The 13,437-nt window shown below is 36.9% G+C and overlaps 1 protein-coding gene across 3 annotated transcripts in view; it reads right to left on the bottom strand.

The window, feature by feature from the left end:
• Nucleotides 1-13,437, bottom strand: part of CDH18 (cadherin 18) — a 647,409-nt gene that overhangs the window by 217,115 nt on the left and 416,857 nt on the right. For all 3 annotated transcript variants that reach the window (XM_081524342.1, XM_081524344.1, XM_081524343.1), the window contains one exon: nucleotides 6,906-7,025. In XM_081524342.1, coding sequence (XP_081380468.1) covers nucleotides 6,906-7,025 — 120 coding nt within the window. The remainder of the gene's footprint in view (nucleotides 1-6,905; nucleotides 7,026-13,437) is intronic.

Below are 13,437 nucleotides of genomic sequence, written 5' to 3'. Positions count from 1 at the left end.
AATAGTCTTTACTTTAGGTGTGTGGTGAAAAACCACTGTAAGTACCATTTATGCAGACTCCATCATTGACTCTCACTGATTGATGGTACATGTTAATAGTCAAAAGAGCTGGTAGTCACCATTGCTAGCACTGTAAGCAACTGTGGAGAAAATTTAAATTGGATTTTGTAAACTACATATCCCTGTTTTCCCTAATGTCAGATTTTAATCCAGGTATTCATGTTTCCTAAATTGACCATAAGCAAGATTCAACACATTTCTCAGTGAACAGGCACAAACATAATTTAACATATATGTACTAGCTTAAAAAAAAAAGCAAAAAATAGTTCATAATTTGTTGACTATGAAACAGCTAGTGGAAAAAATCAAGTGGCTACTAATACTATGACTATTTAGAGATGTGCATTCTCAATTAAAAACCTCATATCTGCCCTTTGTGAATCCTTCATTCTAAGACCCCAGAAAGAGACATGGTAGATTCTTGGTTTTGTCTTTGACCTAAGTCAAGGGAACTAATCTTTTTGCAGCAACTCAATCATTAAGCTTCTGCTACAACCACCTGACATAAATTTCATACTTTATAAAGATGTGAAGAATCCTTGAACATATTGATTTATTTTTAGTGTAGTTGGCACTATATTAACTTGAATAGGAATGCCATTCCAGTTGTGCCAATAAACAAGTCACAGTCACAGTCAGACCTGGAGCTGATTGTGGCACAGACCATGAACTCCTTATTGCCACATTCAGACTTGAAGAAAGCAGGGAAAACCACTAGACCATTAAGGTATGACCTAAATCAAATCCCTTACAATTATACAGTGGAAGTGAAAAATAGATTCAAGGGATTAGATCTGATAGACAGAGTGCCTGAAAAACTGCAGAAGGAGGTTCCTGACACTGTAAAGGAGGCAGGGATCAAGACCAAGGAAAAGAAATGCAAAAAGGCAAAACGATATTCTGAGGAGGTCTTGCAAATAGATGTAAATAGAAGAGAAGTGAAAGGCAAGGGAGAAAAGGAAAATTATACCCATTTGAATGCAGAGTTCCAAACAACAGCAAGGAGTGATAAGAAAGCCTTCCTCAGTGATCAATGCAAAGAAACAGAGGAAAACAATAGAATTGGAAAGTCTAGAGATCTCTAAAGAAAATGAGATACCAAGGGAACATTTCATGCAAAGATGGGCTCGATAAAGGAAAGAAATGGTATGGACCTAACAGAAGCAGAAGATATTAAGAGGTGGAAAGAATACACAGAAGAACTATACAACACAGATCTTCATGACCCAGATAATCATGATGGTGTGATCACTCACCTAGAGCCAGACATCCAAGAATGCGAAGTCAAATGGGCCTTAGGAAGCATCACTATGAACAAAGCTAGTGGAGGTGACGGAATTCAAGTTGAGCTTTTTCAAATCCTAAAAGATGAGGCTGTGAAAGTGCTGCACTCAGTATGCCAACAAATTTGGAAAACTCAGCAGTGGCCACAAAACTGGAAAAGGTAAATTTTCATTCCAATCCCAAAGAAAGGCAATGCCAAAGAATGTTCAAACTACCGCACAATGGCATTCATCTCACATGCTAGTAAAGCAATGCTCAAAATTCTCCAAGCCAGGCTTCAACAGTATGTGAACTGTGAACTTCCAGATGTTCAAGCTGGAATTAGGAAAGGCAGAGAAACCAGAGATCAAATTGCCAATATCTGTTGGATCACTGAAAAAGCAAGAGAGTTCCAGAAAAACATCTATTTCTGCTTCAAAGCCTTTGACTGTGTGGATCACAACAAACTGTGAAAATTCTTAAAGAGATGGGAATACCGGACCACCTGACCTGCCTCCTGAGAAATCTGTATGCAGGTCAGGAAGCAATAGTTAGAACCGAACATGGAACAACAGATGGTTCCAAATAGGGAAAGGAGTACGTCAAGGCTGTATATTGTCACCATGCTTATTTAACTTATATGCAGAGTACATCATGAGAAATGCTGGGCTGGATGAAGCACAAGCTGGAATCAAGAGTGCTGGGAGAAATATCAATAACTTCAGATATGCAGATGACACCACCCTTATGGCAGAAAGTGAAGCAGTGTTAAAGAGCCTCTTTATGAAAATGAAAGAGGAGAGGGAAAAGAGTTGGCTTAAAACTCAACATTCAGAAAACTAAGATCATGGCATCTGGTCCCATCACTTCATGGCAAGTAGATTGGGAAACAGTGGAAACAGTTACAGACTTTATTTTTTTCTGGTATTCCAAAATCACTGCAGGTGGTGACTGCCGCTTGGAAGAAAAGTTATGACCAACCTAGATGGCATATTAAAAAGCAGAGACATTATTTGCCAACAAAGGTCCATCTAGTCAAAGCTATGGTTTTTCCAGTAGTCATGTATGGATGTGAGAGTTGGATGGTGAAGAATGCTGAGCACCGAAGAATTGATGCCTTTGAACTGTGGTGTTGGAGAAGACTCTTTTGAGTCCCTTGGATTACAAGGAGATGCAACAGTCCATCCTAAACGAAATCAGTCCTGAATATTCATTGGAAGGACTGATGCTGAAGCTGAAACTCCAATACTTTGGCCACCTGATGTGAAAAACTGTTTCATTTGAAAAGAAGCTGATTCTGGGAACAATTGAAGGCAGAAGGAGAAGGGGACAACAGAGAATGAGATGGTTGGATGGCATCACTGACTCAATGGACAAGAGTTTGAGCGAACTCCAGGAGTTGGCGATGGACAGGGAGGCCTGGCGTACTGCAGTCCATAGGGTAGCAAAGAGTCAGATACAATTGAGCGACAGAACTGAACTGAACTCAATAATCAAGCATTAGCCAAAATTTCTCTAGACTTTAGTTTTCTGAGCACTTATTATGGCTTTCTTACTCAGCTGCCTTCTTCATAATACTCAGTTTAGGGTTAGTAGTTTTCATAAGCATTAAAAGAGTTCCTCGTGTAATAACTGTAAAATTTTTCTTTGCTGATTTAAAATGAAAATGTTTAAGTAGAATGCTTCCTTCGTAGTTCAGTCAGTAAAGAATCTGCCTGCAATGCAGGAGACCTGGGTTCGATTCCTGGGTTGGGAAGATCCCTTGGAGAAGGAAATGGCAACCTACTCCAGTATTCAAAGGAGCCTGTCAGGCTACATTCCATGGGGTTGCAAGAGTCCGACACGACTTCGCGACTATACCACCACCACCATCCTCATAAATGGGGCTTCTCTGGTGGCTCGTCAATAAAGAATCCTCCTGAAATGCAGGAGATGTGGGTTCAATATCTGGGTTGGGAAGATCCCTTGGAGAAGGAAATGGCTACCCACTCCAGTATCGTTGCCTGGGAAATCTCATGGACAGAGGAGCCTAGCAGGCTACAGTCCATGGGGTGGCAAAGAGTCAGACTTGACTTAGCAATGAAAAAACAACAACATCTTCATAAAGCCTACATTGATACAATTTCTACATCTATGTGGCCAGAAATATTATATGATTTTTACAATTCATTGTCATCTCAGTTATTTTTTTCAGTTTTCTGATCTTTCAAACAGTAGTTAATGTTAAATCAATCATTTAGAAGTATTCTCCTATTGTTGTTCCACATTAAGCAAGCATTATGGAATAACAAAAACAATACTTATTTGAAGCAATAAATTATTCACAAGATTTGTTTCATCATATTGATTAATGAGATTCCAGTACCAAACAATGCATACCTTATTAAACAAATTATGTATAGTATAATAATTCAAGAGCCACTAATCTTAACCATAAGCACTCACAGCTCTATTTGAATAAAAAGGTTCTGCTGCATTATAATTACTCTTCATTGAAGGGACTAACTAGAAATGTCATAGTATAGGATGAAGTGAAGGTTGCTCAGTTGTGTCCAACTCTTTGTGACCCCATGGACTACATACTCCAAGGAATTCTCCAGGCCAGAATACCAGTATGGGTAAGCCTTTCCCTTCTCCAGGGAATCTTCCCAACCCACGGATTGAACTCAGGTCTCCCGCATTGCAGGCAGATTCCTTACCAGCTGAGTCACCAGGGAAGCTGACATACCTTTTAACACAATGGAAATCAGGCAATCCAAAGGCCTGATCTTAATCATAATCACTCACAACTCTATTTGAATACAAAAGTTCAGCTGCAGTATAATTATTCTTCTTTGAATGGACTAACTGTAAGTGTTATAGTCATGCCAAATGAGAGGATAGAATTCAAGTATTACTATTAAACTGTACATTTTAAAATAACTACTCATCCAATTTTCTTATATAACATATCATTTATAACAACAGATTCCTTACCTTTAAGTATGTTTGTATGTGTTTTATTCTAGTTATTTAAGGCGCAATTTCCACTAAATTCATTAGTTCTGAGGATGTTTAATTGCATTATAATAGATCTCTTAAGCTTAAATTACCAAAAACTTTTTAGCTTTGAAGAGAACACTCAGCATTTTGTTTTATAATCCCTTTTAGCACTTTGTACAGACAACCAGCCCAAGAGATTTGCATATTTAAACAATCTTGATAGCAGAAGACATATCCATAGACTTCCCTGATGCTTCACCCAATACAATATTGAAATTAAAACATATCAATATGGAGGCATACATTTCATTCAATAAATCATTTTGCTTAAATAAAAGAGCAAAAATTATAAGAGCAAAGATCATTTCAATAGAGCAGAACCTTAATAGCAGCCTATGTATATCTCAGATAAGCATTTTTGTTTCCTGAAGGACTTAATTAATCCATAATAAATATGTACAACCAAATGCAATTTTTATTTGAATTTTGTGTTTGATATATTTGCTTCACTAAAAAACAAGCAACAGAAGAGTTCAACACTGGTCACTTGTTATCCACATTGGCCTGCTTTCTTTGTCCAAAGTAAATATGCGCGCATGCACACACACACACACACACACACACACACTCATATACATACCTGCATATACTCACACCAACACATGCAGACATTCAGACAGATATTCGGATATACACTAGCACACAGAATTATTATTTGGTTTTAAAGAAGTTCAAGTGTTTGGTAAGTTTTAAAATCTATATAAGATGTCTATAGTTTAGCAATATTCTATTAAGTAAATATAACATTTATGTATAAATAAACATTCGGCTCTCTAAAAGGACAATTAATTGAATAAATTGTATGCGTGCACGTGTAAGCACGCATGCATGTGTGTTTGTGTGTGTGTGTAAGCCTCAGACGAGGTAACTGGAACATAGTCTCCTCGATTCTTTCCTCTAGGAAGATGTATATTTAAAGTGAGAAATACACATCTTTTATATATAAAACAATCATGGTTATTGGGAAATTACCACAAAATGAGAAACACTATTGTCAAACAATGGGTTGGCTTAAGAATGTTTATGACTGCATGTCAATCATATTACAAAATAGGAATGCATTAAATCAACCGGCTGTACCCCTTTAATTACACAGCGTTACACTTGAAATATATCTCAGTAAAAAATATTTTCTATCAATTCTGAAGTATTCTATCAGAACAACGTAAATATATGTATATTTTTGTCCCAGAATTTTGATTACCAGGCTGATAAACATTTTTATTTCTAAATATTTAGTAATACCTTGGTACTATTAACATAAGAGCTTGCATGCTCACTCTAGGTCACATTATATTATTTATTTCTATTATATCCCAATTTTTATTTATCTCATTTATTTTATAATTATAATGCATATGTGGATATATACATAGGTATATATGTGAAATTCTTCATTTACATATCTGTATCTTTACACCTTCTTCACTGCTTTCTTCTTAAGTGATGGGAATTTAAAGGGTTAAGACAGTGTGTCTGAGGTCTCCTCCTGCCCAGCGCACTTTGTATTGGAGCACACCGTGGAAAGAAAGAAGGCATTTTCCTGTAAACATGACAATGACAATTCTCCCAGCAATCTAATGGCATTAACTGTTGTAGTAAGCTTGTCCATAGCATCTCTTCAGTTAATGTACCTCACTGTCTGAGACAATGGTTAATAAATGTAATGTGGACTTATTGAGCAGTGTTCCCTGAAAAATGTATTGTATGCTATGTAACTATATGATGATAGGAGATATTTATGAATACCCCTGCATTAGTTATCTGGCGGTGACCTTTACTTAAAGAACCCACATGTTAACTAGATTCAGAATGGATCTCACATTACCAGAAAGGATCCAGAAAGCTGCTGGAACATCCTAGACCTCTCTCTGGTCCATCTATACCTCTTGATTATGTATATTCTTGAAACTATTTATTAAACTTGAACCATTTCATACTGAACATTTGGATACTTTTAAAAATGGGTTTACATTTATCTTTAGCCAAATTTCTATTCACAAACTCCTTGTTGATAAGACCATGAGTTTTTGTGGTTTATAGATTATGCTGCTAGAACATAGCCCTACACTGAATTATCAAGTATCCTTCATTCCCATTTTGGCATCACATAATATAATATGATATGACTATTTTGGCTACAAAAAAGAGAAGAAATAGAGCAGAATTCATATATTTCTTTGACAAATGCTTATATGTCTTTGGCTTTATTCTCAGTTAATTTCATTTACATAACACACTACTTTAAGACTGAAGTGTTATGTAATGTCTGTTTTAAACAGCATTTATTTAAATGTAACAGAAAGATGCAAAAATGAAAAGTTTTTACTGGTATGGGTATAAATGATGGATAATCAGGTATTAAAGAGGACAGTTAATTTAACTTCAATTATTTAATCACATTGTCCTGGAAAAACTGAGGGCATTTTTAAAGTTCTAAAATAACAATGTCTAATGTAGAAGTGCATACAGACATGAAGATATTGCTTTCTTTTTTTGTAGCATGCATCTGTACATCAATTATCCATAAAAGTACTAACCTGTTTTAGGGTCTACGGAGAAGTAGGGCTGGCCCTGGAGAATACTGTACACAACCCGAGCACTGTTTCCATAGGTAGGGTCATCTGCATCAGTGGCTGTCACCTGTAGAACAGAGGTACCTGTGCATTCAGGAAAACAAATGATTAAGCACATGATTAATTTGTATTCAGAAAAAAAAAAATGTTTATGCTGAAACATCTGTGGAAAGTGATAATTTCTTATATTTCTTAGATCATCCTTCAAACATGGTCCTCACTTTCTTTCTGTGCAACCAATTGTTCTAAATGAGAACCCAGGATGGAGCACTGGGTTTCAGTTATTTTAATATGATTCTTTATGTGATGATACCATTATGAAGGGTCTGTTTTAACCTTCATATTATCAGAGTGGGTTGGGTCAATTCTCAAGAATCATATTGGTGTTAACATGTGGGGGAAGGGGGAAAATCAAAAGCATTTTGAGGGTGTACAGTTGAGTCTTGAACAATGCTGGGGTTACTGACAATTTTCAATTTTTAATTTTAGTAATTCAGTCAATGGTTTAGGTCCAACACATCTATAAAGGGTCTATTATCTGCTTAACTACAAAGTTTTTACTTCCATGTTGAAATTCAGACACGACTTTAAGCAAAACTAGTTCTGTACATTCAAAAGATCCTAGAAACAGATCCTCTGAAGGTACAGAACTGGTTAATATAGAATGCCAAGTTCATCTGACAACCCTTATTAGCATATCATACATGTACAGTTGGCTCTCCATATATATGATTTCTCATATATATGATTGACGGCAGGAGGAGAAGGGGGTGAGAGGATGAGATGGTTGGATGGCATCACTGACTCAATGGACATGAGTTTGAGTAAACTCAGGGAGATAGTGAAGGAAAGGGAAGCCTGGAGTGCTTCAGTCCATGGAGTTGCAAAGCGTGGGACATGACTGAGAGACTGAACAACAAAAATATATGGTTCCACATCCACGAATGTAACCAACTGCTGATCGTGTTCTATGTTCTGATCTGCAGTGGTTGAATTTCTAGATATGGGGCCATGGATATGAATATTGAGGGCCAGCTAAAGGACCTGAGCATCTACAGGTGTCCATGGCAGTGCTGGAACAAATTCCCTGCAGATACTGAAGGATAACTGTATATACAGACTTTTAATAAAATGCCATGATTTTGGCATCTAAATAGATTTTTTTTTTTACTATTGCACTACAGTGTCTGGCTTGATAAATTTTCCAGAGCTAGTCACATGTAGATGATCTCGTCAATCATTAAGTATAATAATTACTACCGTGGAACATTAAAGACTTTTGCTGTTGAGTTTTAACACCTGCTCAGTACCTATATTCATCTCTCCAATTGGTCAGAGAAAACCAGTAGGTAGGTATTTTTCCAAAACATTGGTATAGGAGGGAGGTATTTTCATTTAGTACCTTTTTAAATTGCAGAAATTAAAATCTATAGTAGGTACCTGGGTCAGACTCTAAAAAGATAAAAAGCCCATACTGTGTCCAAAATATCGCAAAATTATACCAGCCAAATCTTTGATCTTATAGAAAAAATGGTGATCATACTGGGCATATCGGAATTATTTTATGGCAACCCACTCCAGTGTTCTTGCCTGGAGAATCCCAGGGACAGGGGAGCCTGATGGGCTGCCGTCTATGGGGTCACACAGAGTCAGACACGACTGAAGCGACTTAGCAGCAGCAGCAGCAGGAGTCAGGAGAAAAAAAAGAAGTATAGATAGAAAGCAGTAAAATAATGGCTATCTTTTAAGAAACCACACTTACAAAATTCTCAGTTTTTAAAACTTGCTGTGGCCTTACAATACTGATTTAGGTCTAAATAATGTTAATGTCTTAAAAGCAACCCCAAGGGAGCCATCCCATTGAAAAAACTGGTTAAGGCAAATTTTTCAAGATTATACCTCATTTACTGTGATAGGCTGGACCACCACAGGAAAGAAAAAGAGTGTTCTGCTAGGCTTGAGCTGTCTTTAAAAGCTCAGGCTTGTTAGGTGAAAGCTGAGACACATGAATGGAGTGACAGGTGAGAGAACAATGAGAAAAGGAGAAATAAAAGAAATAAAAGTAGCCTGGTGGTGTTGACTAAGTGATGGTTGAAAGTACCAAAAAAAAAAGAAGTGGGCAGAGCAGAAAAGAGATCCAGGGGAAAGAAAGAAAATATACTAACTCTCCACCCTAATTCAAAAAATACGGCAATTATCAACTACAGACACCTCAGAACAGTTGGTCTCATGGGTTTCGGGCAATCCTAGCTGTGCATAAAGCAAAGAACAGTAAATGTCCTCTATCATTGTTCTTTGGTGGCATCTGAAGGTAGCAGCCTGCCACTTTGCGTAAACAGATTGCTGGTTGAGGGAACATGGGTATATGTATAGCACAGCTCAACCAAAAGTCAGCCTGCCCTGAACATATCAAGAATAGAATTAAATAGCAGGGGTGGAAAATAAATCCTGAGTTTACTCAATTGTTCAAAGATTCCCTACCAAGAGGTTTTAGACCAAAAGGAAAACATATACTTATTTTATTTTCTTATTTATTTGGAGGTTTGGTGGGAGCATTTTAAGAACTATTGTTACTTTTGGAAGTTTTTCTTTTTAATATATAAAGAATAAAAAAACAGACTGCTTTAGTGTGTGTGTTATGAGTTAAATGATTTTCCCTCTAAGTTCATATGTTACATTTTTAAATTCTCGTTGCTTAAATGGTGATGATGGTGATGCTCCATAGTGTCAGACTCTTTGAGACACTACAGACTATAGCCAGCCAAGCTCCTCTGTCCATGGGATTTTCCAGGCAAGAATACTGGACTGGGGTGCCATTTCCTACTCCAGGGGAATCGTCTAACCCAGGAATCAAATCCAGGTCTGTTGCCTCTCCTGAGTTGGCAGGCAGATTCTTTACCATTAGCACCGCCTGGGAACCATATAAAACTGAACCTCATAAATATTTCCCCTACTTCCTTCATAAAATTTCAGAAATGAACTGAAACAGTGTTTCGTCTTAGTCATCAGCTCTCTTTTTTACACAATAGATTGCTGACCTGGGCAAGGAGCTTGCTTATCAGGCAGCAGTTTATTTATCATGGTTCACTTTACCCAACCTCTCTCCATCTGTCTCTGGCCTGCGTGAATGCTCAGTCATGTCTGACCCTTTGTGACCCCATGGACTTTGTAACTCGCCAGGCTCCTCTGTCCATAGGAGTCTCCAGGCAAGAATACTGGAGTGGATTGCCATTTCCTACTCTGGGGGATCTTCCCAATCCAGGGATCCAACCTGCATCTCTCTCACCTCCTGTATTGACAGGCAGATTCTTTATCACTGTGTCATTTAATAGGAGAAATAGGGTCCCTATAGATGTAATTAAGATGAAGTCATACTGCAATAGTTTGGGCTACTAATCTAGTATGACTGCTGTCCTTGTAAATTAAGACACTTGGAAAAGATGGATACATAAACACACACACACACACACACACACACACACAAGAAGTACATTATGTGAAGATGAAGGCAGAGATCAAGATATTTCCACAAGACAAGGTAAGTCAGATTGTCAGCAGAGCACTAGAAGCTGGAGGTAGGGCTTGAAAAGACCCTCCCCCAGTTCTTTAAAAGGGAATACGGCCCTGCTAATACCTAGACTGTAGACACCTAACTTCAGGAACAGTGATAACACTAAATGCTTATTTTTTAAGTTTGTGGTCCTTTGGTTTAGCAGTCCTAGCAAACTGATACATCGTGTTATAGCTATAGTGGGAGGAAACAACATTTATTCTCAGAATTTGCGGTTGTTCTTTAACTGACTCTGGATAAGAGTCTGAAGTCAAAAGCCAAGAAAAAATGATAATATCCTCTCTGATGCCAGATACATCATAAATGAGATAAAATCAAAAGTTAATTTCACAAATAGAATTAGGTAGAAATGAATGTTATTTGAATTTTTGAAATATTAGGCATTGCTAGTGATCCAACTGTTGGCCTTTCTAAGTAAGTTAATTAACTATATTGGTTATTTTAATGAAGACTTTTTATTCCTGGTTGAAAAGTTTAAATGAAAAAACAAAACCCGTATGTTATATCTATGTCTGAGAAAAGTATTCCACGTTGGACCATTCAATTTCTTTGTTCATGCTATCGGCTCTAACTGTATACATAATACAAAAGGATTATTATTATCCTCTACAGTGCTATATCCCCAAAGAAAAATATGGGAAGTGATACCTAGAAGTCCATTATTCTACTAGAATATTAAAATAAGTATCTAATTTTCTCTGGAAATTATTATATGGGCTTGGTCAATAGATATTAAACTCACAGTCCCTTCCCTAAATAATTGGCTTCCAATCAAAGAAAACTTTAAAAACTGCTACATAATTGTCTTTCATTTTTACAACTGTTTTCATTAAAAACGATAACCACAGAAACATTGCATTTTAAAGTTTCATTGGCTATTTAGTGTACTATTTATTTTATTTTCACATTAAATGTTTCCTACAGTGCACACTTAGGTAATCCCATGCTAGGGATTATAGCCTCTCAGTTGATTTTTGAAACAAAGCTGAAAAGATTTCAAGTACATAAAAAAGCTTTCAAGATCTCTTTTCTACAATAAAATTCAAGTCTTGTTTCCTTTGGGGACTGCCCTGTGTCGTTCTTTTCATCTGCTTTCCTCTTGTACTGCTGTTTTATAAATAGCACACATTTTGTAACATTACCTATCAATGAGAAACAGAGTGGACTTTCCCAAAAGCCTCTAAAGACCAATTTGAAATATTTAATAAGGCATTTTAATACCAAGCAAATATTCTCTGAGATTGCAAATCGTTATGCGTGACTTGTCAGAGCTCACAGCTCTGTTAAAATCTCGAGTGACTTAACATTGAGCAAGAACTCTGAGTAAAAATAAGCCGGAGATTTATGAAGGCTGAGAGGAGCTCTCTGAAGCAATCTCTTAAGGCTTAATTCTCCAAAGATTTTTTCCAGGGACTGTGAAAAAGTAATAATCATCAAGATACAACTTAAATTTCATTCTACACAGGAGGACTGTAATTTCACCAAAGGAGAAATAACATAGTATTCAGCCATCGTGTAATTTTATAAAGCTTTGAGTAGTCACCCAAGAGTCATTGGATTAAAAAAAAAAAAATCCTCTGTAAGTACACTTCTGAAACATCTGGGTAACAAAGCAAAATTCACTATTCTAATTATATATTTTCAGTCATGGCTATTGCTACTTTTTGTATAGTCTCTTATTTTTAAGATTTTTTAATGATATGGCTGATTTTTTTTAAGTTTTTGTTGAATGTGCTATAATATTTCTGTTTTATGATTTGGCTGTTTGGCCAGGGTGCAAGTAGGACCTTAACTCCCTGACCAAGGATTGAAACTTAACCCTCTGCATTGGAAGGTGAAGTCTTAACCACTGGACTGTCAGGAAGTCCCCTGGACTTCAAGTAGAGATTCAACTAGATTTGGTTAGATCCTTTTTATGGAACTACCCAATGTGAGATTTGGTATTACTCAAGTAAACTTTTAATCATATACCATAAATGAAAAAAATAAGGAAATAATATGTATATAGTGCCAAGGATGTGGGATCCCTCTGCTATATGTCATTTAATATAACAATAAAATGCATCTATTGAGAAAATTACATTCAATGCCATTTTACAGATGGGAACGTTGAGGTTCCTAAAGGTAATATAGTTGACCATTTGAGAAGGCAGAATTCAAGCTGGTCCTACTGTTTTCCTATGTGATATTCTTTTCCATACTCCATTGCCCCATCCAGTCATGGGTGGGTATAGTTACAATAACTAGTTGATAATGTATAGTTGATAATACAATATCTAGTTGATAATAGTTATAATATCTTCTACCTTTTTCTTGTCTGTTTGCTTGGTGGAATGGAATGGCTGTCCAGATGCATCTACTTAAAGAGAGGCAGCATTATACCTCACCCTCACTCCCATCCAAACCATAGCCAAAGTCCAAGCCAGTAAATATATTTTGTCAGGTGAAGGTGTGTGTAAAATACTTAGGAAGAAGCAACCTCCAAGTACCAACAACAGTGTTGTTGTCTTCTGTAGCCTTACAGAATGCTCACAATTCTCTTGATTTCTGTACAGAGTAAATGGTTGCAGTAAAAAGTGACTAGACTGCCGTAATCCCACCAACTTTATGTATCTTCTAGATGCATCTGCGTGCTGTGCTCACATTACTTTCCTACCCCATTCTGCTCTGCAGAAATCTAACATCCATCAGTGATTAGTGTTTCCCATGTTTGAGCATGGGAAAGCCCAGCTGCTGGGGTCAGGTAACATCGCCTTCCCAGGCTTACTGATGCTTCACTGCTTCAGTGGCTGCCTCACAGCCCACTATTTGGTTTTTGTTTCTGTTACCATTTTCTTAACTTGTTCCATCAATTCAGTACCTTTTATTGAACTAAATGACAGTGGATCTGATTTTTCCTGACTGAACTCTAATGCAGACAGAAGG

This window comes from Giraffa tippelskirchi, chromosome 8 (genome assembly GCF_054371585.1).
Source record: "Giraffa tippelskirchi isolate mGirTip1 chromosome 8, T2T-mGirTip1v1.2.pri, whole genome shotgun sequence".
NCBI classification, from domain to species: Eukaryota; Metazoa; Chordata; class Mammalia; order Artiodactyla; family Giraffidae; genus Giraffa; species Giraffa tippelskirchi.
Note: the sequence above shows the minus strand (reverse complement) of the source record. Positions and strands in the feature narration are given on the sequence as shown.